This window comes from Geotrypetes seraphini, chromosome 2 (assembly GCF_902459505.1).
Source record: "Geotrypetes seraphini chromosome 2, aGeoSer1.1, whole genome shotgun sequence".
Lineage (NCBI taxonomy): Eukaryota > Metazoa > Chordata > Amphibia > Gymnophiona > Dermophiidae > Geotrypetes > Geotrypetes seraphini.
Window position 1 is genome coordinate 64,408,396 of NC_047085.1, and position 27,789 is coordinate 64,436,184.

General features: G+C 45.4%; 1 protein-coding gene across 8 annotated transcripts in view; it reads left to right on the forward strand.

Moving 5' to 3' along the window:
• Positions 1-27,789, forward strand: part of UBR5 (ubiquitin protein ligase E3 component n-recognin 5) — a 1,080,924-nt gene that overhangs the window by 424,177 nt on the left and 628,958 nt on the right. For all 8 annotated transcript variants that reach the window (XM_033933084.1, XM_033933089.1, XM_033933086.1 and 5 more), the window contains one exon: positions 292-476. In XM_033933084.1, coding sequence (XP_033788975.1) covers positions 292-476 — 185 coding nt within the window. The remainder of the gene's footprint in view (positions 1-291; positions 477-27,789) is intronic.

The window sequence follows — 27,789 nt, forward strand, 5'->3', positions numbered from 1 at the left end:
TTTGAACTTTTGAGAAATTTGGAGTATCTTAAAGGTTTATAAAAATGTGAAAGATAAAAAGCAATCATTGGGGACATTACCCATCTATTTTCACTGTATTTCTGGTTGTTAGTATGTATTAAACTGATCTGTTCTAGGTCTTTGCCCATAAATAGTACATATTTACAGAAGATATTTTATGTAATTACAGAACAGTCCAAATACACTCATTGTTTATGAGTTTGAATCAAGAAATATTTTAATTCTGAAATTGTCATGATACAGGTCCTTGTATTATTTCTAATTCAACAGGTGTGCTTGCGAAATAACCCCCTCTATCATGCTGGAGCTGTAGCATTTTCCATTAGTGCTGGAATACCTAAAGTGGGTGTTTTAATGGAATCTGTATGGAACATGAATGACAGCTGTAGGTTCCAACTCCGTTCACCAGAGAGCTTGAAAAACATGGAGAAAGCTAGCAAAACTACTGAGATTAAGTAAGTGTTACACAGATTTTGCTTTATTTTTAAGGATAGAATTTTAAAAAAGCAAACCACTTGTGTAGAGTTCTAGAACGTTATGCTTGGCATGGTTCCCCTAGAGTAGTAGTCTTCACTCATAGTCCTGTAGGGCTACCAACATATCAAGTTTTCAAGGTATATGTAATGAATATGCATGAAAGAGATTTATATATAATGGAGGTAAGCATATAAATCTTTCTCATATAGATATCCATTAGGGATATTCTGAAAACCTGACCCGTTGGCAGCCTTCCAGGATTGGGAGTGAAGACCAAGGCTCTAGAAGTGTGTTTGACTTGTGCAGAGCTCTCTCAAGATACCCAGGGATTGAGTCAGCACTTTTAGCTTCGTTGTGTTCCCTCATCATGGTACATGAGTTTGGTGCTGGACATCGTGAGTGGCTTTGGCCACATATATGGGATACCAGATATTGTTTGCGGATGCTTAAGTTAGAAGGGGACATATGCCTTTGGGTATCTTTGTGACTCCTCCAGTTGCTACCAGCTTTGCAAAAGGAAAAAAAAAGCCTCTGGATGGCTAATTATGTTAGTACACTTGGTGGTGGTGGTGGTGTTCAGAGATGAGTATGTGTTATTTTGATGAATTTCCATGTATAAGAGCTTTAAAAAGTAAACAGTTTGGATATTCATAGGCAATAAAAAAAAAAAAAAATTTCCCTTGGAATTTCCATTGTCCAAAATTAAATGAGCTCAAAGTTTCACTTTAATTTGTAAGATTAGTACTGCAACTCAAGTAGGTTGATGAATATTACAGTGGACTGAGAAAATAGACTAGAAGAGCCTTGCAGTGTAAATATTATACAGGGTTATCATAAAGGATGGTAAATTGCTGTAGGCACCAAACCATATGGGTAAACTATACTTTTAAATGAACTGTAGAGGCTGAAAGGGAAGTTGGATGCTGAGAGCAGACATACTTGGAAGGATATTTCATTCAGTGACTATTCTGAATCTGAAGGATGTTTAGTGACTACCGTATTTTCGCGGATATAACGCGCACCCGTGTAAAACGCGCACACGGGTATAGCGCGCAGAAATCACGATGATATGTACAAAAACTTTTGTATACCGCGCTCACGGGTATACCGCGCATGATGCCCGACGCTCCTTTCGCCCGCCCTAACTTTCCGTGCGCTGTCCCGACTCTCCGTTCACCCCCCCTGACTTCCGTGCACTGCCCTGACTTTCCGTGCGCTGTCCCGACTCTCCGTTCACCCCCCTGACTTTCCGTGCACTGTCCCCCCTTGAAGTCCTGTCCCCCCTTGAAGGTCTGTCCCCATCCTGAAAGCCTGATGCCCCCCCCCGACGTCCGATACATTCCCCCCCCCCGGCAGGACCACTCGCACCCCCACCCCGAAGGACCGCCGACTCCCCAACAATATCGGGCCAGGAGGGAGCCCAAACCCTCCTGGCCACGGCGACCCCCTAACCCCACCCCGCACTACATTACGGGCAGGAGGGATCCCAGGCCCTCCTGCCCTCGACGCAAACCCCCCCCCCCCAACGACCGCCCCCCCCCAAGAACCTCCGCCCGCCCCCCAGCCGACCCGCGTCCCCCCTGGCCGACCCCCACGACACCCCCACCCGCCTTCCCCGTACCTTTGTGTAGTTGGGCCAGAAGGGAGCCCAAACCCTCCTGGCCACGGCGACCCCCTAACCCCACCCCGCACTACATTACGGGCAGGAGGGATCCCAGGCCCTCCTGCCCTCGACGCAAACCCCCCTCCCCCCCCAACGACCGCCCCCCCCCAAGAACCTCCGACCGCCCCCCCAGCCGACCCGCGACCCCCCTGGCCGACCCCCACGACCCCCCTTCCCCGTACCTTTGGTAGTTGGCCGGACAGACGGGAGCCAAACCCGCCTGTCCGGCAGGCAGCCAACGAAGGAATGAGGCCGGATTGGCCCATCCGTCCTAAAGCTCCGCCTACTGGTGGGGCCTAAGGCGCGTGGGCCAATCAGAATAGGCCCTAGAGCCTTAGGTCCCACCTGGGGGCGCGGCCTGAGGCACATGGTCGGGTTGGGCCCATGTGCCTCAGGCCGCGCCCCCAGGTGGGACCTAAGGCTCCAGGGCCTATTCTGATTGGCCCACGCGCCTTAGGCCCCACCAGTAGGCGGAGCTTTAGGACGGATGGGCCCATCCGGCCTCATTCCTTCGTTGGCTGCCTGCCGGACAGGCGGGTTTGGCTCCCGTCTGTCCGGCCAACTACCAAAGGTACGGGGAAGGGGGGTGGGGGGGTCGTGGGGGACGGCCAGGGGGGTCGCGGGTCGGCTGGGGGGGCGGTCGGGGGATCTTGGGGGGGGCGGTCGTTGGGGGGGTAGGGGGGTTTGCGTCGAGGGCAGGAGGGCCTGGGATCCCTCCTGCCCGTAATGTAGTGCGGGGTGGGGTTAGGGGGTCGCCGTGGCCAGGAGGGTTTGGGCTCCCTTCTGGCCCGATATTGTCGGGAAGTCGGCGGTCCTTCGGGGTGGGGGTGCGAGTGGTCCCGCCGGGGGGGGATGTATCGGACGTCGGGGAGTCGGCCGGGCAAGAGGGCTTGGGCTCCCTCTTGCTCCGATCGTAGATGCGGGTGCGGGTGGGAGCGCGTGCGAGCGGTCGTTCGGGGTGGGGGTGCGAGCGGTCCTGCTGGGGGGGTGAATCGGGCGTCGGGCGGGGTGGGAACTATGTTTAAAAACTTTTGTATACCGCGCTCAGGCATATAACGCGCGGGGGGTATGCGCGGTAGGTAAAAACGCGTATAACGCGCGCGTTATATCCGCGAAAATACGGTACTTTGAATCTGTTATTTCATGTTTCTCTGATAACTAGCAGACAACCTTCTATGTACACAGATGTGCATGTGTTAGGCTGCAGTCTTTCCACACTTCTCACTGGAAGGTTTGGAGCATGTGAAGGAAGTTTCTTGCGTTCAGTCTTGCTTGCCTGATACGTTGTAGGAGAATATCCAATCAGGCTACTGTCACTACTTTTTTCTTCCCCCTCCCTTTTTTGAGTGGCACTGCTTTGTTTATTTTCTACAGTGATCTCTAGTTAAGTGTATTATCTTTCATCAAGCTTTTTTCTCTCTTCATAATTGTAATCATAAAGCAATTATATAACTGTGATTGTGCCAAATAGTGTTTGACATTTATGGTCCTGTTATATTTCACTTCTTGGTACTCTATGTACTCGAATATAAACTGATCCGAATATAAACCAAGGTATCCTTTTTCCCTCCAAAAGGGGGAAAAAGGTTGAATTGAATATAAACTGAGGTTAGAAATTTGGGTTGTTATGGTGAGCCAGTCTATAAAGACTGTTACCCTCCCTCCCCATCAGCTATCTCATAAGTCACTAAACATAATGCAAATATCTGTATATCCCAAAGCAAACATATTCACAAGGCCCCTACATAAGAAAATGCAACTACAAGCAACCACAAACTTAAATAAATGTATACAAAAATCAAACTTAAAACTTCAAGAAGCCATATGCAGTTCAGCACCAGGGAAAAAGAAATAGTACTCTGCACTTTGGAATATAAAAAGAAAGCAGTATAAATTTACAGTAAAACTGAATTTTCTGTTCATGAAATTAAAAATATTTTTTTTTCTTCTTTTGTTGTCTGTTCATTTTATTCATGTTTATCCCAGTTTCTGCTTTCTTTTCTTAATTTTCTTTCCAGGGTCTGCAGTCTATCTGCTTCTTCTCTCATTCCTGTCTTCACTTTTTCTCCTACATCCATCTCTGACTTTAACCTTTTCTTTTCAGTTTTCCTCCATTAATTTTTCTGCATCTCTATCTGCTTCTGTTTTTACAGTGTTTTGCGAACTCTTTCCTCTCTCATCCTTTCCAGCATCTTCCCTTTCCCACTTTATTTTCACTCTTCTAACTAGTATCTACAAGCATATCCTCTCCCCTCTTTCCTCCAGCACCTCTCTGTTCCTCTACCTACATCCAAGATCTCTCCCCATCACCTTTTACCCTTTGCTTCCAACAGAGTCATGGGGCAGGGGCAGGCTCGAAATGCGAGGCAGGCAGCTGATTCCTCTTGGCAGCGGTCACAGTGGTCCTTCATGCTGTTTTCCAGTCACTGGAAGGAGGAGGGAGTGAGGAGTCAGTGGCACATCCAGATTGTGAGCAGCCTTGCCTTTGGTCTTGTCCTGGTCTCGCTAAACTGGCTGGCAATAACGAAGCCAGACGCCGCAGGAGCCTTCCCTCCTGCTAAATCTCTATAGGCTCTGTTGGTCTCGAACCCTCCCCTCTCCTCAAAATCAAGAAGTAACTTCGGGGGGAGGGGGGATGGATTCAGACTGGCAGAGCTTTTAACGATTTGGCAAGAGGGAAGGCCTATGTGGGTCTGGCTTTGCCATTGCCAGCCGGTTTAGCAGGAATGGGACAGGACCAAAGGCAAGGCTGCTCACAATCCGGATGCGCTGCTGACTCCTCACTCCCCCTCCTCCTCCCGGTGGCTGGTAAACAGCATGGAGGACTCCTGCAACCACCACCGGGAGGATTCAGCTGCCTGCCTCACAATGTGCACAAACATCGCTTGGCTATTTAGCTTCGGGTTTTACCAATCGTAAAACTCGATTGCTCTAGACCTGACCCGTGTCTCCATTCCCTACAGTCCAGTAGGTTTAAATTTGGATATTTTTTTCAAACTATGGTAGTAGACTCAAATATAAATTGAGACCCCCATTTTTTGGCCATTTTTTTTGCATAAAAATCTCAGTTTATATTTGAGTATATGCAGTATGTTTATTTGTTGGTAAATTTGTGTTTTTAAGTGTGTATCAAACTGTTTTCCTTACTGTGGCCAAGGAGCGAGCTGGCAACATTGATATGCCATCAGACAACATCCATTAAGGATTTTAATGAGGAACATTATAAATGTCTGTGTGAAAACCATAACTTCTCTTTGTGCCATATGTATCTGGATATAATGGAGTGATTTGGGCCTTGCTCTAAGCCTTCTTGTCTGAAAAGAGTTAAGTTTAGCTGAAAGGACAAAGGGAACCAAGTGTCGAGCTGTTTTTCAGCTGCTTCAATCCTTAGTTCAAAGATAGAATAGGGACAAATTGGTCTTCATACTAATGCATTGTTATCTCTTTGTACTTTGCCAACACATTGTTTTAAGGGTTGCAATATAGCCAGAGTTGTCCCATGCTCCAAAATAGTCACATGCAGAGGAAATTATTCTGTTCTGTTCAGAGGCTGGTCCATTCAGGTCATTTAAATGCTGTTCTCTTGGCTTCATGGCTTTCATTTGCTTGACCTTTGTAAACATTTAGTCCCTGCAATATCAACCCCAGTTATTGTTTGTCCCTTAAGATTTGGAAACTCTACTTAAAGAGAAATTAGACGCGATATTGGATGATGGGAATCTGAGGGATCCCTGTCAACATGGATTCACTAAGGGCAGGTCATGCCAGTCCAATCTCATCAGCTTCTTTGATTGGGTGACAGGAAAGCTGGACTCGGGAGAGTCTCTGGACATAGTATACTTGGATTTCAGTAAAGCTTTTGACAGTGTCCCACACCGTAGACTATTAAACAAGATGAAATCGATGGGGTTAGGTGAAAAACTAACGGCGTGGGTCAACGATTGGCTGAGTGGAAGACTTCAGAAAGTGGTGGTCAATGGCACCCTCTCTGAGACATCGGAGGTGACTAGCGGTGTGCCGCAGGGCTCAGTCCTGGGACCATCCCTTTTTAACATATTCATAAGGGACTTGACCCGAGGGCTTCAGGGTAAAGTAGCGCTGTTCGCCGACGACGCCAAACTGTGTAATATAGTGGGTGGAAGCAATCCCACGGATGGTATGACGCAGGATCTGATCAAGTTGGAAAAATGGTCCACGACATGGCAGCTGGGCTTCAACGCTAAAAAGTGTAAGGTCATGCATCTCGGCAGCAGAAATCCATGCAGAACATACACCTTGAATGGAGAAACACTAGCTAAGACTTCAGAGGAACGGGACTTGGGAGTGATCATCAGTGCAGACATGAAGGCTGCCAAACAAGTGGAGAAGGCCTCATCCAAGGCGAGGCAAATGATGGGATGTATCAATAGAAGCTTCGTCAGCCGCAAACCTGAAGTCATAATGCCACTGTATAGAACCATGGTGAGATCTCATCTAGAGTACTGTGTGCAATTCTGGAGGCCACATTACCGTAAAGATGTGCTTCGAGCTGAGTCAGTCCAGCGAATGGCCACTAGGAAGGTCTCTGGACTCAAGGGTCTCTCATACGAGGAAAGACTGGGCAAATTGCAGCTGTACTCTCTAGAGGAGCGCAGGGAAAGGGGTGACATGATTGAGACTTTTAAGTACGTCACAGGTCGTGTCGAGGTAGAAAACTATATATTCCTTCCCAAGGGACCCTCGGTCACAAGGGGGCACCCGCTCAAACTCAGGGGAGGGAAATTTAGAGGTGACATCAGGAAGTATTTCTTCACAGAAAGAGTGGTGGATCACTGGAACAAACTTCCGATGCAGGTAATCAAGGCCACAAGCGTGCTCGACTTTAAGAATAAATGGGACATCCACGTGGGATCCCTACGTGGGTCGAGCAGCACTCAGACTTAATGGGGTGGATCAGTAGAGTGGGCAGACTTGATGGGCTGTAGCCCTTTTCTGCCATCACCTTTCTATGTTTCTAAGGTTAAACAGACTATTCTGTTGCAAAGACATAGGATTCCATACTATGTATAGCTGTTCCTTCCCTCTAGGTGTGAACTTTGCAGAAGGATATCATTCAAATCTTCCAACTACTCCACTTCTGCACTGAAGAACAGCTCCCTCTTCAGTTTTTCCTGTGTTCTGATTTGCTCTGCTTTCTTTTCTTATTTTCGGGTATTTTTCCCGACAGTTTTCCATTTTTCTTTGTGGCTTTGGCCAGTGTTCTCCCTAGCGACTTTCAGCCGGGCGCTCCGCCCAGCTAATTTAAGTGAGCGCCGGGCTGTGAATCTCAGACAGACAGTCTGGAGCGGCACTTGTTAAATAGTGAAACAACAATTACCTTCCCAAAATCTAGTTGACAGAGTACAGCAGTTCTCATTACAGAAGCTCACAAATCTCTGCAATTTTTTGGGCTACTCTGGCTGGTTCCGGAACTCCTATTGCTGAGGGTTTTTTTTTTCCATTGATTCAGCTGCAGCACAACATGCCAATCATATACGACCTTAGAACTCTGAGATTGTTTGCGATTGGTCCATTGCGTTCTAGCTGAGCCAATGAAAATTCCGGCGGCGGCGGGACCTTCGACTTTGAGAAAGACCCATGCCGCCGTCGGTAAGGGAAAAGCGCCAACACTAACGAGCCCTGATCCGTCAGCTAGTAGTGATCAGGCCGCAATTTGAGCCAGGGCTCAGTGGACGTGAACATGAGCTATTTGAGCTTCATCTCATGCCAGCACCTGCAGCTCAGCTTCTAGGAGCCGCACTTCTACCTGCGCTGCCTGGGCAAGAACGGCATCTTCGTGGACGGGGGGAGGTGTGCGCTGGAACTGCAGCTGCCCAGGCAGTAAGTGTACCGGTCAGCTTACTGGGGAAGAGGGGCTTTTGTGGCTGCTTGAGCCCGGGCAAAGGTCATTTCCATTAGGGTTTAGCGTTTTGGAAAAGTTGGCTCCTGTGGTCTGGATCGGGAGGGGGCTGCTCCCCCACCCCCTACAGAAAAACATGCAGTTCCCTCGAGCCTGTCTTGTGATGCATCTTCATAATTCTGTGTGATTGCATGTGATCTTGTCTATCTCGGTGAAATCCTTTTCAATTTGATTTAGGGATTATTTGGGGCAACCACTTTGATCTTGTACTTTAGCTAAGCGGCATATAAAGTATTTAAAGAAAAAAAGTAAATTTTAGCAGCACTTTTTAGCTGGGAGACCAGAAATGTGGCTGTGTGTTTGAAGAGGGAATGTCTTACAGAGAGAGGAAGACTTGAGTTAGTAAACATAAGAGCCCCCCCCTCCTCGTGCTCCGCTCTGACCTCGGAGTTCAGCTCAGGAGTCAGCGAAGGAAAGGGCAGGATCGCTGAAAGCTCCTGCCACACAGCGCTGGATGGCAGGATTTTTAAAAATGTATGAGGGGTCTGGGGAGGAGGTGGGGAAGGTATTTGCTCCATAAGATGCACCCTTATTTCCACCCACTTTTGGGTGGAAAAAAAGTGCGTCTTACAGAACAAAAAATACAGTAATTCTGTTCACACCCCCCTCCTTTTTATTATTTTGTATGTAGAGGGGTCAAATGGAAGATAATTGGGGAAGGTAATTGAGGAGGAGATGCTATGGTGTGAAACTGTCAGCCACCCCCTTTATTTAATCCTGCGGGACAGCCTCAGCGGTTCAGTTGGTTTTATAAAGTTCTCTAGAGTTGAACCTGCCGATCCATATAAGTTATACTCTTACTCTTTTCCCCCACCCCATGAGCTCCTTTTTTTTGGGGGGGGGAGGGTGAGTTATGTTTTGCTTTGATTGGAAGTATACTATACTTTAATCTTTTACCAAATGGGGGATGCTGTGTGTATACCCCATGTCTTTTTGAATTGCATAAAAACAAGAATAGCCTATGTTTTGTATTTGAGTTTTGGTCCTTTGTACACCATTATGGACTGTTTGGGATATGTGCAATGTATAAATAAACAGTTTGTATTTGTATGATGTATTTGTTTGATAAATTAGAGATGTTTTCAGTGGCAATTGTTTGGGCTACTCTGACACAAGTTGGGCTACTTTTGGCCTTAAGTTTGGCAGGAAATTTTTTTACCATCTGGCAACCCTGACTCAAATCGAAAAGAAGTTGGACAGTACGGCGCAGGAGTTAAGAGCTCAGAGGAGTGTCTGTTGCTCAGTATAGGGTGGTTTTGTGGTATGATTGGTTATATTTCCGCACTCGGGGAGTTTCAAAAAGAAGAATGTGAGTGAGTTTTTTTTTTTTTTTTTTGGGGGGGGGGGGGTTATGGTTTATATTACAGAGGAAACGGTGTATGAATTGGTTGGTAACTTTTTAAAAAACTTTTCAGAGACGCTGGAAAGTGGGGGAAGAGAGGATTTGGAGAGAGAGATAGAAAAGGACCTTGAGGAGGGGCGGGAAAGTAGACTTAAACCAAAAGGGAGGGGGAAGACAGGGCAGATGCTGGACTAGAGGGGTATAGAGGAAGACAAAGCAACTGCAGAGAGGGGAAACACCCTGAACCGAGGAGAGAGATATGCATAAGCCAGGCCTTGGGAAGGTGGAAGACAGTGAGAGTGAGAGATACAGAAAGACCTGAAAAAAAGGTGGGATGACTCAAAATGTTAGCAGAAGGAAGACAGAGGGAGAAACTTGAAACAAAGGGGAGGCAGAAGAGAGGAGGCAGATGTTGAACTTGGGGGTGTATAGAGGGAAGAGTGAGAAAGACTGCAGAGAGGTGGAAAGATTCTGGACCAAGGAGGGAGGAAGGAAGAAGAGAGAGGCAGAGAAAGACCTGGAAGAAAGGAGAAGAAATGCTGGACACAGGGGAGGGGGGCGATGTTTGTTTGTAAGCAACAGAGAGACAGAAGCCTGGACCAAAGTGGCAGACTGGATGGGCCATTTGGTCTTTATCTGCCATCATCTTTCTATGACATGAGGCAGATGCTGGACTATGGGAGGTGCAGACAGAAGAGACAGAGGGGGTGGGGAGACCCTGAGGAAGAACAAAGAGATGCAAGACCATAACAGAGGAGGGAGAGAAAAGGAGACATGTTGCCAGTAGGGGTGGAGGAGAGAGGAAGGAAAGTTGGACTTATGGAGGAACACAGATGTTGGTTGGGTAAGGGAATGAGGTCTGGAGGAGAGGAAGCATACAGGAAGCAGAAAAAGAAATATTGGATGCACAGTCAGAAGGAAGTGTAACCAGACTCATGAAATCACTAGACAACAAAGGTAGGAAAATGATTTTATTTTCAATTTAGTGATCAAAAATGTGTCGGTTTTGAGACTTTATAATCTGCTATCTATATTTTGCACTATATTTGTCTATTTTTCTATAGTTGTTACTGAGGTGACATTGCATATTTTAGTCATCTGCCTTAACCTCTTTGAAAAATAAAACAAATATAAATAATTACCATTTTCTCTGCATACAGTGTGCTTTGTATTTTTTTAAATTTTGTGGTTACCATTGTGAATAATAAGATTATATTGTGTACATGAAAAATGAATGGAAGAAATTACATTACAATTAATACTGTTATAATGGAGGTAGGGTCAGGGTTGGAGCTTGGGCTGGGGTACTCGGTTGGTATTTGTTAGACTTAGGAGGTACTTGGCTTGAAAATGTTGAGAAACACCGATCTAGGTGACTATTGAGTTCACTTAGAAAGGGCCCCTTTTACAAAGCTACAGTAGCGATTCTTCTATGCCAAATGCACCAAAGTCCATTCAATTCCTATGGACTTCAGTGCATTTGCTGTGACAGAATTGCTATCGCAGGATGCAAAGCATTAACTGATTCAACATGAGTTTGAAGTTGGTTGAATACTACTCTCTCAAGTACGGTAATTTTAAAAGAAATGGAAGGTTTGATAGTTGGCCAGTAGTTCTTCGGAATAAGAGGATCTGCATTACTATTTTACAAGGTTGACTTAAATGCTACTGGAACACTGCCTGGAAGTGTCAACCCTTAAAAAAGGAAGTCAAATTGAGCAATAGAAAATAATTAATAATAATTAATAAAAATAGGGCACATTTAATTTTCCCCACCACCAAATTTACCCATCCTGTCCCACCCGGCAACTTTTTCATGCCACTCGGCTGGAAAAAATTTCTGTGGAGAACACTGGCTTTGGCGCTCCGAGGTCCCCTTCTTGGGCTTACCCCACCAGGGAAATGATACAATCCCACATGGGTGAACTGTTGTTCACAAGCCAGTCTCACACCAGATACCTGTGGAGCTAGTCTGCTTTGTGTCCCTTCAGGCACTTGGGGTCCGTTCCTCTTGGAGCTTGCTCACCTGATGATTTATCAGATGCTTGAGCTCAGGCTGAGTGGCTAACATGTAACAATCCTTTGGGTATCTGGTAGCCAACTGCAAAACTTCTCCCCTTGATGTGTTAACGTGAATTTTCAGGAGTGGAAGTCCACCTGACCAGAAGCCAGTGGTGAACTTATTTCTGAAACTTTCTGAGGCTGAAATCCGTTCCCTGCAGGCTTCTGCAAGCTGACAAGCACCAGAAGTCACAGTGAGTACTCCTGTTATTTCCTATGGGGAAAATCAAAGGGGGGGGGGATGGTATGGGAAATCTGAAAAACCCAGATTCGAGGGTTTGATTCCCCTACCTCCAAAACTCCTTTTAAAAAGTATTTTTTGGTTTTCAGTTCAGCTCCAAAGCGGGCTGTGTTTGGCACAAATTTTGTGGGGTTCATAGACATAATCGCGGTAGACAACTGAGCGCAAGACGGAGGCGCGCGCCGAAGAAAATTACTGTTTTTAGGGGCTCCGACGGGGGGTTTTGTTGGGGAGCCCCCCCACTTTACTTAATACAGATCATGGCAGCGTTGTGGGGGGTCCCCCATATTTTACTGGAAACTTAACTTTTTCCCTAAAAACAGGGAAAAAGTGAAGTTTTCAGTAAAATGTGGGGGGTTACAACCCCCCACAATGCCCCCACAACGGGGCACGATCTGTATTAAGTAAAGTGGGGGGTTTCCCCCCCACACCCCCCCCATCGAAGCCCCTAAAAACAGTCATTTTCTTTGGCGTGCGCCTCCGCGCTGCGCTCAATTGTCTGCGCGCGCCTTTGTCCCGGCGCGCTTTTGCCATGACACCATTTTCTGGCAGTGGCCATCTTGGATTTTTAGCAAATTTTTTTTCTGTCTCAAACCCCTCGTTTTGCTTACGGATCATCTGCAATATGTTCCCCAGGTCAATCTAGCCCTAATTCTTGCATTTTTTGTGGAGTTACTGGCTGAGGAGTGGTCATTTTCCACGTGCTGTGGGGCGCGGTTTGAAGGGGTAGAAGTTTAGAGTTCAGCCTCTCTTCAGTCCTCCAGGGCACTACGGCCCAGAAAGTGTGGTTTTCAAGAAAGAGATCCTGTTCAGAGGCTGCACATAGCAAGGGGGCTAAACGCAAATGGATGGAGGCCTGACCTCTCCATTCAGGGGTTTTACAGGGCCCCTTGGGGCCTCCAGTAAAATGATTTTTTGATTTTGTTAGTTTCCTGTGGAAAGCATAATGGAAGCGCTGCATGGCCTGTGACCACACCAGCTCTGCCTCATGGGGATTCATGTCCCAAGCAGGTGTTTCCACCTCATAACACGCTGGCTCCTAGGGTTGGTGACCATTCAGTGCAGAACTGGGAGGACTGGAAGTCCCTTTCCATGCCTTTGTTGTCACAAGACTCCACTGCATCCTTGGATGATTTGGGGACCAGAGGTCAGAAGGCTGTGGCAGCTGTTGATCATGGGGGATGATCCCTCCGTGCACTGTCTTTTCAAATCTGCTTCCATTTCACATGCCATTTCTGACACTCTTTGTACATTGAAGCTGGATTCTCAACAACCTTTCACCTATATGTTCAGATATAAGCGGCACTAATGCGCAGACCATCTTTTTTCTGGCTTATCCGTACATCACCTCCTTAGTTACTGACAGTGGGAGATGCCCTAAAAGCGTCCTAAGCTATGTCTAGGCTTTATTCTATGATTCTGGACTTCCAACAGCTGAAAGTGGATTCTGCAGTAGCACAGGTGACTAAGCGCACCTCCCTTCCTAGTGAAGGTGGAGGGATGCTGATAGATGTACAGCATCATAAGGTGGACATGGTCCTTACAAAACAGTTTGAAGACAAGGAGGCACCAGAAGTGCTCCACTACACCTGGAGACACACATGTTATTCACTGGGCAGAAGTTCATCCAGACCGACTTTCTCAGCAGACAGACTCTGGATCCAGGGGAGTAGTCTCTGTCCCAGAGGGCATTCTTCCTCATTATACAGCTTTGGGGCAAACTAGATATGGATTTCATAGCCACAACCAAGAACACAAAGGCAGATTGCTTTTAAAGTTGAAGAGCCTAACCGGGAAGCATGGGGCTGGGTGCTCTCATTCAGCCCTGGCCCACTGAGCTCCTACTCTGTGTTTCCACTGTGGTCCATGGTGGGCCAGGTCATCCAAGAATAGTGAGCATGATCCTGGTAGCTCTGGACTGGCCTAATTGGCCTTTGGTATATATATTTGGTGCACCTCCAAAGAGGCAGATCACTGACTGCTGGCTCATTCCATTCTAGTCAGCCAAGGTCCGGTTCCTATGAAGACTCCAGAGTGCTTTGGTCTTATGGCATGGCTCTTGAGCACATGGCCCTTAATTGGAAGGGTTATTCAGAGGTAGTTGTCTCAACCCTTCTGAGAGCAAAGAAGCCTATGACGTTTGCTGCTTATGCTAAGACCTGAAAAGCTTTCCAGTTATGTGCACCAAGGAATAGGTGGAGCCTTAGAGGACTCCATCCCAGTTATTCTAGCATTCCTGCAAGATGGTCTGGAAAAAGGCCTAGCAATCTCATCTCTCAAGGTGTAAGTAGCCAGTCTCTCGTGCTTTATAGCTCAGAGAGGTATGCAGTTGCTGGCATCTCACCCAGATGTCATTTGTTTTTTGCGGGGGACGCCTTGATTGCATCCCCTGCCGCATAGGACGTTTCTATCTTGAGACCTGAATATTGTTCTCAGAGGTCTCTCTCATGCTCCGTATGAGCCGCTACCAGACATGTCCCTCTTGAATCTTATATGTTCTTGGTTGCCATAGTCTCAGCAAGGAAGATCTCAGAGTTACAGGCTTTCTCTTGTAGAGAACCGTTCTTTAGGTTTACAGAATCTGGTGTTTCTCTACAGATATAGTACCTTCCTTTCTGCCAAAGGTGGTTTCTTCTTTCCATGTCAATCAAAAGATCCGCTTTCCTGCCTTTCACTCCACTGGTTCAGTGAAGCAGGGCAAGATTTTGCGGAGGCTGGTTGTGCTTAGTGTCATGTTCTCTACCTGGAAAGGACTAATGATCCGCACCTCTCTGACCATTTTTTTGTGCTGACCAGTCAATCGAGATAGGGCAAGTCAACTTCCAAGGCCTCGATTGCTAGATGGATTTGTATGACAATTTCTTTTTCCTACGTTGCCTGTAGAAAATAGCCTCCTATTTCCATCGCAGCTCATTTGACTAGAAGAGTGGTTGCTTCCTGGGTGGAGTCATGGGCTGTTTTCTCCTGATTAAATCTGTAGAATAGCTACCTGGTCTACTCTCCATACCTTTACTAGTTTCTACAGATAGAATGAGGTGCTTCGGAAGAATGCCTCTTTTGGGTCCTTGGTTTTGAGAGCAAGCTCATCTGTCCCTCTTTAAATGTCTGCCACTGCTTGGTATGTCAGCTATAGTACAGAATCCTCTGTCTTTGCAACAAAATAGGAGATTAGGTTCTTACCTTGTTAATATTTGTTATAAGACATAGGTTTATGTACAGCACTCCCTGTGCAAACATTTGATCTGCCTGATTTTCTGTCAGACATTGCTAGTGTCCAATACGGGATGACTTCTTCTGTCTTTAGTAGTGACTTAACTATAGGAGCATAGGGGCCCCTTTTACCTTTATCATTTTAGGTTCTTGTGGGGTCACTTCTTAACTTAGCAGATTGGTTCCTAGCTACTCATGTGTGTGTTCACTGTTAATTGCTGTTATTCATGGCTCTTTGTCATAAGCTACAAAACAGAACAGAATATGGTTTCTCTCTGGGAAGTTCCCCATGCCTCTCCTAATCTAATATAATTCTTAGGTTTGTATACCGCATCATCTCCACATTCGTAGAGCTCGACGCGGATTACAGTAGGAGAAATAGGAAGGAACTACAACAGAGGGTTAGAGGTAGAAGTTTGAAGAAAATTTAGAGGACTTGGGATGCCAAGATATAAGAGTTCCTTGATTCCTAAGTTGGAGGGAGACTTACATTTTTTGAGAAAAGCCAGGTTTTCAGATGTTTGCCGAAAACGTGGAGAGAACTCAAGTTCCGAAGAGGGGAGGTAAGGTTGTTCCAGAGCTCAGTGATTTTGAAGTGGAGGGAGGTCCCTAGCTTTCCTGTGTGGGAAATGCCTTTTAGCGAGGGGAAGGATAGTTTTAATTTGTGGGAGGATCTGGTGGTATTAGGGTTTGAGGAATTCCAAGAAAGAGGGATAAAGGGAGGGAGGATACCATATAGGATGTTGAAAGTTAAACAGGCGCATTTATAGTGGACCCTGGCGATTATCGGAAGCCAGTGGAGCTTGGCCAGGAGCGGGGAGACATGGTCAAATTTACTTTTAGCGAAGATGAGCTTGGCCGTGGCATTCTGAATCCGTTGGAGTCTGTGGAGGTTTTTCTTAGTTAGGCTTAAGTAGATAGAGTTGTAATAGTCCAATCTGGAGAGGAGGATGGATTAGACAAGGAGGGTAAAATGTTTTTGATGGAAGCAGGATCTAACTTTCCTCAGCATGTGAAGGCTGAAAAAGCATTTTTTTTTTTTACCAAGGATTGGAGGTGGTCATTGAAGGACAATGTGGAATCAATGATTATGCCCAAGACCTTGCTCGAGAACTCAAGCTGCAGAGAGGAACCAGACGGTAGTGGGATGGAGGTGGGTAGGTGATCTAGTTTTGGACCAAGCCAAAGAAGTCTTGTTTTGGACTCATTCAATTTCATTTGCACAGTGTGGGCCCAGGATTGTAGGTTCATTATACAAGAGGATATGTTCTTAGACAGGTTGGTGAGGTTCGAATCGGTCTCGAGGAGGACGAGGATGTCGTCTTCTCAGTGGATTTTGATTGCTGTGATACTGACTGAAGAGGGAGCAGTTCTCCAGTGCAGAAGGGGAGGAGTTGGAAGATCTGAGTGACATTCTTCTGCAAAGTTCGTGACTAGGGGGAAGGAACAGCTATAGTACAGAATCATATGTGTTATAACAGAAATAAGATTAACGATGTAAGAACCTAATCTTCTACTCATGGAGGTCTTTGTTTCTGATATGTTCAGACGCAAAGGTTGGGCACCATGATGCTGATAGGTGCCTCCAACAGTCTGCTCATTGGCTTGGTTTCTGGACTTAAATGTGGTATAGAGCTTAGTACCAGTGACACTTGAGAACAGTTTCTTCAGTGTGATGAATCAAGTTTTGGTTGACCATTGACATGATTACTGGCAAGTTTTAAATTTCAGGTGATACCAAGATCCTCCGTAACACTTCTAGAATAGTTCCATTTCTGACTTGATTTGTCCTTTCTTTCCCTCCCCCAACTGAGCAGTCAGTAGGGAGTAGCTTTGGTAGTCACATGAAGAAAATGGTTCTAGAGAGGGCTACACTTTGAACTGTATCTTAGAGTCTAATCTTCAACCAGCAGAGTAAATTATTGCCCTCTATTAGATAGCTAAGAACATCTTTTTGATTTGCAGAAAAGAGCCAGTGCACATATTTTCAGAATCCTTAAAGTATTGGATGTACCAAAGGAGTTTGCCAGGCTCCTGAAACCAGTCAACTGAAAAAGAAAAACTTAATACTCATATAAAATTGACTAATATGATAAGGCACATTCATAATTGTGTTTCATCTCTGCATTGCATGGTAGTAATACAATACTGTCAGCTACATATAGATAGATATAGTGTGTGCGTCCACTCTATATATTTCCAGTTCAATAGGTGTGTCATTCTAGACATGTGGGTTATCTGCGAGCCATCTGTAGAAGGAATCCACTCCGGATTTTTTCTGTGTCCCTCTTTTACCTCACTGGGAACTCTACTGCCACCTGTAGTTTATCCCTTCATGTGAGTCTGAAGGAGTGTTTCTGTTCTGCTCTCCCTTTTTCTTATTTTTTCTGTTGTTTTTCGATCCTTTTCAGGGTTTTTTTGTACTCAGAGTGTTTTTTTCAACTCTACCTGCATAGAGAAGACACAGACTATGGGTCTACAGCTGGTGGTACCTGTTGGCCAGTCCGCATTAGTTTCTTTGCAGCTCGAGGTCATCCCCGCTTTATCCTCACCTATTTAGCAGGGGTTTGAGCGCAGGCTGTTAGGCACCCTTAGGAGACTCAGCGATGTCTCGCAGGGTTCCGGCTGCATTCCTCGACTCCACCTGTTTGTGTATCCACTGTTCTGTGGGGGTGTGGTCAGACTTGGTGTCTGACTAGCAGCCCAAAGATCAGCGTTGACAAGGTATTCCCAGCTTGAGGCAGTGATTCTTCTACTTCTAGCTACTGTAAGAGAGCTGAGGCAGGCTGCAGCTAGGCTGTTCCAGCCTGTGAGGTGAATTGGGGATTGTGGGGTTGTCTGAAATTTGCAAGTTCGAGGGTTTCTGTATCTGTGTTCCCCTACCAGAAAAATCCTAAAATTGCTGTTTTTGGACTTTGAATTTTATGTTTAAATCATGATTTTTAGTGCAGATTTCTTAATGTCAGCCATCTTGGATTTTTAGCGATTTTTCTTTCTAATGTTCCCCGTACTTCCTAAACTGCTATTTTTGCCTCAAAACTTGTTTGGATGTAGTCCTTGGACTCTTCTGCTCCAAATTCATGCCAGGATTGTGCAAATTTAGCACCTCCGGAGCATCCTTGCGCCATGTACCATGTGGCACGGCTGGGAAAGGCGGCAGCATCAAGCTTAGCCTCTTCCCTGACCAAGCAGGTGACAAAATGGGGGGGTCTTTCCTCTTTTTTGGGCCTGGCAATTCTGACCATTCTGCATGGAAGGATGTGGATTCTCTGCTTCTCTAGAAACGCAAGGTTCAGTCATCTGAAAGTGACTCTACCCTCCAATGACCAGAGACCTCAAACTTTATGACATTTCTGGGGAATGCATTTCAGGATAGCTGTGCTTTGTCTGTGTAGTCCTGCTCTGCCTCGGACTTGTTTCTCAGTGGCTTTTCTTTGTTAGACACATGTTCTTCTTTGTCAGCTGCTGTTTCTGATCTGGCAGACCCTGATCTAGGCAGTCCCTATGATGATGATCATTTTACTGACCTCTTGTTTTTCTGGGGATGCTCTTTCTTGGCTGGAGACCCTATGACTTTCAAACCTGGGGATGATCCCACGGTTCTGTCTTTAAGTCTGCTGCCTTACCAGATCTTATTTCGGAGTCTCTGCATGAGTTGAATTTGGACACTCAGCCAGCTCCTCCTACCTCCTCTTCTCTCCCAAGTGGAGTGTAAGTTCAGTCTTCAGTATTTCTCTTGCATCCTGATATGAGTATTCTGATCTCGGAGCAGTAGGACTCTTCAGACGGTGCTCTCAAAGTGGCGAGAGCCATGTCTCATCTGTACCCTATTGCACAGGAATGCCAGCAACTTTGGTGTCAGCCTAAAATAGACTCCTTGGTTGCACTGGTGACTTAGTGCACCTCCCTTCCTAGGGAAGGTTGTGTGGTGCTCAAGGATATGTAAGACCACCGGGTGGATGTAGTTCTCAGGAGACTCTTTGAAGCGGTTGATCTGGGAATCAAGGTTGCCTCTGCGGTGTCCTTTGTGTCTCACACTTGTTTGTCCAAACTGCACACTTTAGAGAATGAAGGCGTAGAGCTGCCTCTGCAGCTTCGCTTATATGGTATGGATTATGTTGCAGACGCTCTGTTTGACCTTATGCGGGTCCTGGGTAAGGCATTGGCATATTCAATTTCTGCTCGCCACATAAGTATTTAAACATCTCTACCGTATCTCCCCTCTCTTACCTTTCCTCCAAAGTATACATATTGAGATCTTTTAAGTCTGTCCCTACACGCATTATGACAAAACCTTCCTCTAGACCAGTGGTCTCAAACATGTGGCCTGCCAGGTACTATTTTGAGGCCCTTGGTATGTTTATCATAATCACAAAAGTAAAATAAAACAGTTTCTTGATCATATGTCTCTTTAGCTATAAATTACAATATTATTATTATTAAGACTTAGCCAAAAGGAAAGATTTATAAACTATAATGAGTTTTACCTCATGCAAAATTGTCATTCTTTAATAAGACATTAACTATTTTTCTTGAGGCCCTCCAAGTACCTACAAATCCAAAATGCGGCCCTGCAAAAGGTTTGAGTTTGAGACCACTCCATCCTTTTCATGTCTTTTTTAAGGTGCAGTCTCCAGAATTATACACAGTATTCTAAATGAGGTTTCACCAGAGTTCTATACAGGGGCATCAGTGCCTCCTTTTTCTACTGGCCATACCTCTTCCTGTGCACCCTAGCATCCTTCTAGGTTTTGTCGTCACCTTTTCAACCTATTTGGCCTCCTTAATATCATCACATACAATCAAACCCAAGTCCCGCTGTTCTGTTGTCCACTTAAGTTCTTCATCTCCTAAACTGTATCGTTCCTTTGGGTTTTTGCAGTCCAAATGCAAGACCTTGCATTTCTTATCATTAAATTTCAGCTTTCCATGAAAGGTCCCAAAAAATAAACAAACAACTGATCTGCAAAATCTATAAGATCCAGTCTGAACAAAAACACAACAGATCATAGTGATGAAAATATAAACAATATTAAAATACTCCTATTAGCCCAGCCAGCATGGCCATGTTCGCCCCTCTTGGGGCTGCATCAGGGGCTGAATCACATTGTAAAATAATTAAATACATAAATTACTATATGGATAACAAAACCACAAAAGCTCTACTTACATAGTAACATAGTAAATGACGGCAGATAAAGACCCAAGTGGTCTATCCAGTCTGCCCAACCATACATGCTCCATAAATTAATTTAGTTTAAATGGTCCTTTTTCTTAGATATTTCTGGGCCAGAAACCTAGAGCCCTGCCCAGTAGTGTGCTTAGGTTCTATCTACTGGAGTCTCCATCAAAGCTCACTCCAGCCCATCTTAACCATCCCAGCCATCGAAACCCTCCCCAGCCTGTCCTCAACTGAATGCCCATAATTCATATTTTATCATTGTAACTCTGTATTGTAACACTTCTACAGAAGTTCATGTATTGTAAACTGCTCTGAATTGACTCCCCCAGTCATTAGAAGCAGTATAGAAGCTCACAATAAATAATAAACAATAATCCATTGCTGCTCAGTATAAAAACTTTTACATATATAAAGTAAACACTAATCCAAGATATCATTGATCTGGCAGTATCTGGCTGTTCTCATATATCTGGCAGTTAACTAAAAACAAATGCATAGCATGACATATAATGCCAATTATACATTGTTATAAAACAGTTCAAAGTGCAAACTTCAGCTTAAACAGGAATAATATAACATGTAGCTCACTAAGGGCTCTTTTTCCTAAGCTGCGGTAGCTTTTTTAGCACGCACTGCAGATTAGCATGCGCTAACCCCTGCGCTACGTGGAAAAATTAATGCCAGCTCAATGGAGGCGTTAGCGTCTAGTGCGCCAGGCATTATAGCGCACGCTAAGTGCGCGCTAAACCCACTAGCACAGCTTATTAAAAGGAGCCCTAAGTTGTTGCCAGCCAAGTATAGAGCACAGCATGCTGTGTAGGAGATCAATATATAAATGAAAAATTCAAAGTGCAAAAGTGCAAAATAGAATAGTTTTGCCAATCAATCTGTAATAATAAAATACTCCGACCATAGGATCTTCAGAATGCCAGCTGAATTGTAAACTCATGCTGACTATGCTCTTCATTAGTCCTATAGTGGTTAAAGTGTTTTTTTCTTTGTTCTTATTGTTTAATTTCATAGTTGTGTTTTCATAGTGCAATCCTGTTATATCAACTGGTTTCTTTTTTATATATACACAGTGTTCTCCCCAGGGCATTTTAGCTGGGCGCTGCGCCCGGCTAATTTAGATGACCGCCTGGCTGTCATCTATCGCGAATCCTGCCGCTGCCGCAGCTGCTCAACATAAAAAAACAAAAACAAAAAAACCCACTTCTCACCGGCTTGGAGATGCGAACTCATGCTTCGGGGCTGTAAAATGTGCGTGCCGGCTTCCCTTTTTTCCCTCTGAAAATGGAAGTTACATCTGTGGGGGGGAGGGAAGAGAAGGGAAGACCGCACGCACCCCTTAGAGCCCCTAAGCATGAGTTCGCTACGGGCTAAGGCAGAAGATAGGCAGGAGACTGGTCAACGACGGATGGAAGCTTACAACTTGCTTCGGGCCTTCCTTCCTGCCGGGTCCTGTCAACTTTCTGTTTCCGCGAAGGCAGGACCCGGCAACGAGGAAGGCCTGAAGCAAGGAAGGGCAGCAAGTTGTAAGCTTCCCTCTGTTGCTGACCTATGGAAGATAGGTCAGCGATGGAAGGAAGCTTACAACTTGCCTACCGACTCTGCTGACAGTTGTGTGAGCTGGGAGGGATGGGAAGAGAAATGCTGCTGCACCACCGTGTGGAGGAGGGGAGGGGGAAGAGAAATGTTATGCTGCTGCACCACCCATTTTTGGGAGGGAGGGGAAAGAGAAATGCTACTGCTGCACCCATTTTTAGGGGGGAGAGGGAAGAGAAATGTTCCAGCTGCTGCACCCAATTTTTTTTGGGGGGGAGGGGGAAGAGAAAAGCTGCTGCACCCAATTAGGAAGGGGAAGAGAAGTGCTGCTGCTGCACCCAATTGGGGAGGGAGGAGGGAAGAGAAGTGCTGTTGCAGCAGCACCCAATTGGGGAGAGAGAGGGGAGAAGGAAGATCAGGGAAGGGAGAGGAGAGGAAAGAGATGCCAAGACCATGAGAGGGAGGGAAAAGAAAGGAGCTACCAGACCTTGGGAGGGGGAGATGTTGTGGCTTATGGGGGGAAAGGGAGGAGGCAGATGCCAGACCAGGTGGAAGGAAGGAGAGGAAGGAAGGAGAAGAGATGCCAGAATGGAGTGGGAGGGGGAGACGAGAGGAGAGAGATGCCAGGGCACTGGGGGAAGGAAGGGAAACTAAAGGAGACAATATGCCAGACCAGAGGGAAAGTAAGGAGAGGAGGTGCCAGAGAAGGAGGGAGAGAGAGGAAGGAGATGCAAGGGCATTGGGGGAGAGAAGGGAAGGAGATAGAGATGCTAGACTATGGGGTGGAGTGGTAAGGAAAGGAGAAGAGAGAAATGCCAGAGCATAGGGGAGGGGGTGAAGCTGAAATGAATCATGTACAAAGGAGAGAAAGGGCACAGGATATACAGTTTATTAAAGGGACATAGAAAGAGGGAAGATGCCATATGGAACAGAGAGAGGGCGGACACTGGATGGAAAGAGCAGAGAGGGTGGATAGTGGATGCAAGGGGCAGAGAGGGTGGACAGTAGATGTATAGGGTAGAGAGAGGGCAGAAGCTGGGTGGGAGGGGCAAAGAGAAAGGACATGTTGCATGGAAGGGAGCGAGGACAAACACTGAATAAAAAGAAGAGAGCGAAGAGAAGATGATTAAAGCAGAAACGACAAAAGGTAGAAAAATTTTTTGTTATTGCTTTACGTAGAATCAAGTAGTATTGTAACTGTACTGATTAAAATTTATAAATAGGAAATGGAAATAAGGCAATTTTTTTGGGACTAAACCCCTTTCCTCAGGTCAGGACAGGATACCATAACAGCAGTATACTGTACTGCAGGGGTGCCCAAATGGTCGATCGCGATCGACCAGTAGATCGCAAAGGCAATGTGAGTCGATTGCGTTGCCATTGCGATCTTTTTCTTCCTGCCTCCCCGAGCCAGGCCAGGCACGTACAAGCGCTGGACTCACAAGACTTCACCTCCGACATCATGTTCTGGCTGGCCTGGAACTTCTTCTCTGACATCAGAATTGTGAGTCCGGCGCTTGTACGTGTCTGGCCTGGCTCAGGGAAGCAGCAGGGAGAAATAGTCATGGTGGCTTGGGGGGTAGGGAAAGAATCGGGGAAGTGGAGAAATCGGCACGATGACTTGGGGGGCAGGGGGAAAGAGAGAAAGAAAGGCAGAAATAAAGAGGGGGCAAGGGGAGAGAGAAAGAAAGAGAGACAGAAAGAAAAGGGAAGGGGCTGAAAGAAAGAAATATTGGATTTACAGTCAGAAGGAAGTGCAACCAAAGACTCATGAAATCACCAGACAAAAAGGTAGGAAAAATGATTTTATTTTCAATTTAGTTATCAAAATGTATCCGTTTTGAGAATTTATATCTGCCATCTATATTTTGCACTATGGCCACTTTTACTAAACCGCGATAGTGGTTTTTAGGGCAGGGAACCTATGAGTGTCGAGAGCAGCGCGGGAGCATTCAGCGCAGCTTCTTGCGCTAAAAACCGCTATCGCAGTTTAGTAAAAGGGGAGAGGATATATTTGTCTATTTTTATATAGTTGTTACTGAGGTGACATTGCATATTTTAAAGTCATCTGCCTTGACCTCTGAAAAAAAACCAAAACCCTGAATACAAATGATAATTAACATTTTCTCTGATTACAGTGTGCTTTGTGTTTTTAAAAATTTTATTGTTGGTAGATCATTTTGACTTGGTCATTTTAAAAAGTAGCTCGCAAGCTAAAAAAGTGTGGGCACCCCTGCTGTACTGTCTTGAAGAAAGATTTGGCCTCTGAAAGCCAATTGAAAAATTGATTAGCCCCAAAAAATGATATTTTCTTATTTCTCATTATTTGTTTTATTTCTGTTTGTTAATTTGTAAAGTGGTGATTGTTATGTAACAGTTTTTTTCAAATTTACATCTACTGTCTTTATATTTAGCACAGTATTAGAGGACATGTCACTGTTTCTGTGGTTTTGTATTGTATATAGAGTCTGGTTTCTTGGTTCAGTTTAACTTTTGTCTACATAGTTCTATTTTTAGTTTGTGATTATTCCATATTGGGCGAGGGTGTATCTGTCTGTGTGTATGAAAAGGACATGGCTTTCTGTTAGCAATGACTGTACAGGATCAATTGACTGTGCAGGATCTGGCTTGTTTAGTTTTACAATGCGTGTGTTGGTGTTCTAGTGCTCACTGCAGTGTTTAAGATGCTGCCTTTTCCTAGGTGCACCCTTGTTGTGTGACTCATGGATTATTACTAAAAATATCTTTTTTATATAGAGGGAGGGGGTTGTTAAAAAATGATCAGCACTGGCTGTAATATATACTAGGTATAAATACTGAATTCAAATACAGTGGTACCTTGGTTTACGAGCATAATCCGTTCCAGGATCATGCTCGTAATCCAAAATGCTCGTTTTGCAAAGCAAAGTTCCCCATAGGCTTTAATGCAAACTCAGAAGATTCGTTCCACAACCGAAGGTTGCAATGGTGGCCCAGGGGTGAGTACCTGCCTGCGGGTGCTTCATAGCGATTCGAAAGTGGTGCCTTCTTTGCCTCGGGGTCCCCATGCGGCTGCCCTCCTGCTTCGGCGATGCCTCTGCCGTCCATCAGCGCTCTCCCGGCTCCCATCTAAACCGGCCACCATCCTGAATGAGCATGCGCGACTTCACCTCTCTCCTCTCCTAAGTCAGACGCTGCCCCGACAACATGCTCACCATGTTCAAGCACGCAGCTCGATGAAAGATACCCTTCTCCCTGCAATATCTGGGTAGATATCTTTGATGATTCACCAGAGCAGGCATCTGAGAGCACAGTAGCAAAGTTAGTAATAGTATTACAGCTACAAGTCTTTTGATAGAGTCAATATATACTAGGTATGCCACTGGATTTAATGACCATATTTTAACTTTACTGTTGATGTAGGTGTTGTCTCACACACACACACTATAAAAAATTAAATTAAAGTTGTATTAACATCAAGCAGCTTTCAAATGACATTATAAGTAAATAAAAATAAAATATTTTTACTACATTGCTAATTATTACCTGCTTCTTTACCTAAACTGTTTTGCCCTAGCTCTCACTTTGCACTATACTTCCCCGTCCGTATTTGCGAATTCCGTATCTATGGATTCGCTTATTCACGGATTTAAACCAAAAAATGCATTTTCATTTTCAGGCTATTTTAAGCCCTGTAAGCCCCCCCTTAAGCCTTACCTGGTGGTCTAGCGGGTTTTCGAGGCAGGAGCGATCTTCCCACTGTGGCATCCCACTGGTGATGCTCTTCCAGTCCGAGTTTTGTCCATTTACCCCCACTCTCTGTTTCCTATGCTCCAGCCAGTTGTTAATCCATGTGAGTATTTCACACTCGATTCCATGGCTCGCAATTTTCCAAAGTAGTCATTCATGTGGAACCTTGTCGAATGCCTTCTGAAAATCCAGATATACAATGTCGACCAGGTCGCCCTTTACAGGTCGTCTATCTGCCTGTTTACTCCCTCGAAGAAGTGCAGTAAGTTCGTCAAACAAGATCTGCCTTTGCTGAAACCGTGCTGTCTGGTCGTCATCAGATCGTTTCTGTCAAGCTGATCAATGATGCGATCCTTTATCAGCGCCTCTACCATCTTTCCTGGTACCGAGGTCAGACTCACTGGTCTGTAGTGTCCCGGGTCTCCCCTCAAACCTTTTTTGAAGATCTGCATAACATTTGCCACCTTCCAGTCCTCCGGAATCTTTCCCGATTTGATTGACTATTAGTTGAAGCAGTTCAGCTATGGTCCCTTTTAGCTTTTTGATGACCCTCGGATGGAAGGCATCTGGTCATCCAACGGTCCCACCGCTTCCTTCGCGGGTCGTTTCCTTTTAATATATTGAAAGAACGGCTTAAAGTTTTTCACCTCCTTGGCTATTTTTTCCTTATAGTCTCTTTTGGCCACTTTTACCACCTTATGACACTTGCGTTGATGTTTGTGCTTATTCCAGTTTTTGTCTTTTTTTGATCTTTTCCACTCTTTAAACGAGGTTTTTATTGTCTCTGATTGCTTCCTTTATCTCTACAGTGAGCCACGTGGTTCTTTTTTCTTTTTCCTCTTTGATCTCTTGTTGATATGTGGTATATATAGTTTTTACGCCTCAGTGACCATATCCTTAAAAAGAGACCAAGCTTGCTCTAGCGTCTTTACAGTGTTTATCCGCTTTTAATCTTGTTTCCCACCATGCGTCTCATCCCTTCTTAATTCCCTTTTCAGAAGTTTAGCGCTGTGGCCGTCGTTATGGAGCAATGTTTCGCCCCTATTTCCTGGTTGAAGCGGATCGTATTGTGATCGCTATTTCCCAGCGTCCCTTCTACTTCATTTCCCCGTGATTGGGTGAGTTCAACTGTTTCCCATCATGGCATAAGGACAACATTGGCATGTGCCATGGGTCGTATGATTCCCCGTGTGGGTGCTAGGATATGGTCTTAATGAGGATTGTTTGATCATTTCACCTATGTTCTTAGTCCGGGATGGCAAACAGTCCATGACGGGAAACAGTCGGACTTACCTGATGAAGTGATGTGGCTGCTTAGCAAGCTAAGTACATAGATATAAAATGATAGTTTACTTAGCCAGTATATTAATGAAATGAGAGAGATGAATTATATATACAGTGGTACCTCGGTTTACTAGTGCTCCGGTTTGCAAGTGTTTTGCATTTTCAAAATCGATGCCTCGGAAACTGAGCATGGCTCGATTTACGAGCGCCCCCCCCCCCCCCCCCCGCAATCCGGTACCCTTCCCTTCGCGATCTGGCACCCCGCCTGACATGATTGGGCACCCCCCGCCGCTTCTTACTCTCATCTGGGTACCGGCACCAGCATGTCCTGTGCTTGGTGCCGGTGCCAGAAGATCGGCCTCCTCTTCTGCTGGGCCTTGAGCATCAGCATGTGAGCATGCTCAAGGCCCAGCAGAAGAGGAGGCCGATCCCAAGCACTGGACATTGCGGTGCCGGTGCCCAGATGAGGGTAAGAAGCGGAGGGGGAGGGGGGTGCCCAATCGTGGGGGGTGGGGGGGAGGGGACGGATCGCAGGGGGGGCCTTCGGGGGGAGCAATGCCGGTTTTCGTGGGTGGGGGGGGGGGAACGCATCAATGCGAGTTTCCATTATTTCCTATGGGGAAACTCGCTTTGATAAACAAGCATTTTGGATTACGAGCATGCTCATGGAACGGATTATGCTCGTAATCCAAGGTACCACTGTATATAAAAGAGAAACCAGTTGATAATACAGGAATGCACTATGAAGGCACATCTATGAAATTAAACAATAAGAAAAAAAAGAAACACTTTAACCAATATAGGACTAATGAAGAGCATAGTCAGCATGAGTTTATGATTCATCTGGTATTCTGAAGATCCTATGGTCGGAGTGTTTTATTATTACACATTGATTGGTAGAACTGTTCTATTTTGCACTTTTGCACTTTGAATTTTTCATTTATTATTAACTGATTTTTACTAGTTTATAAATAGTGTTTAAAGATTGTTTTATAAAATGTGTCAAGCAAATAAAGAAGTGTAGGAGATCAAACATCAGAGGGTGTAGATTTCACAAGAACATAAGAATAGTCTTACTGGGTCAGACCAATGGTCC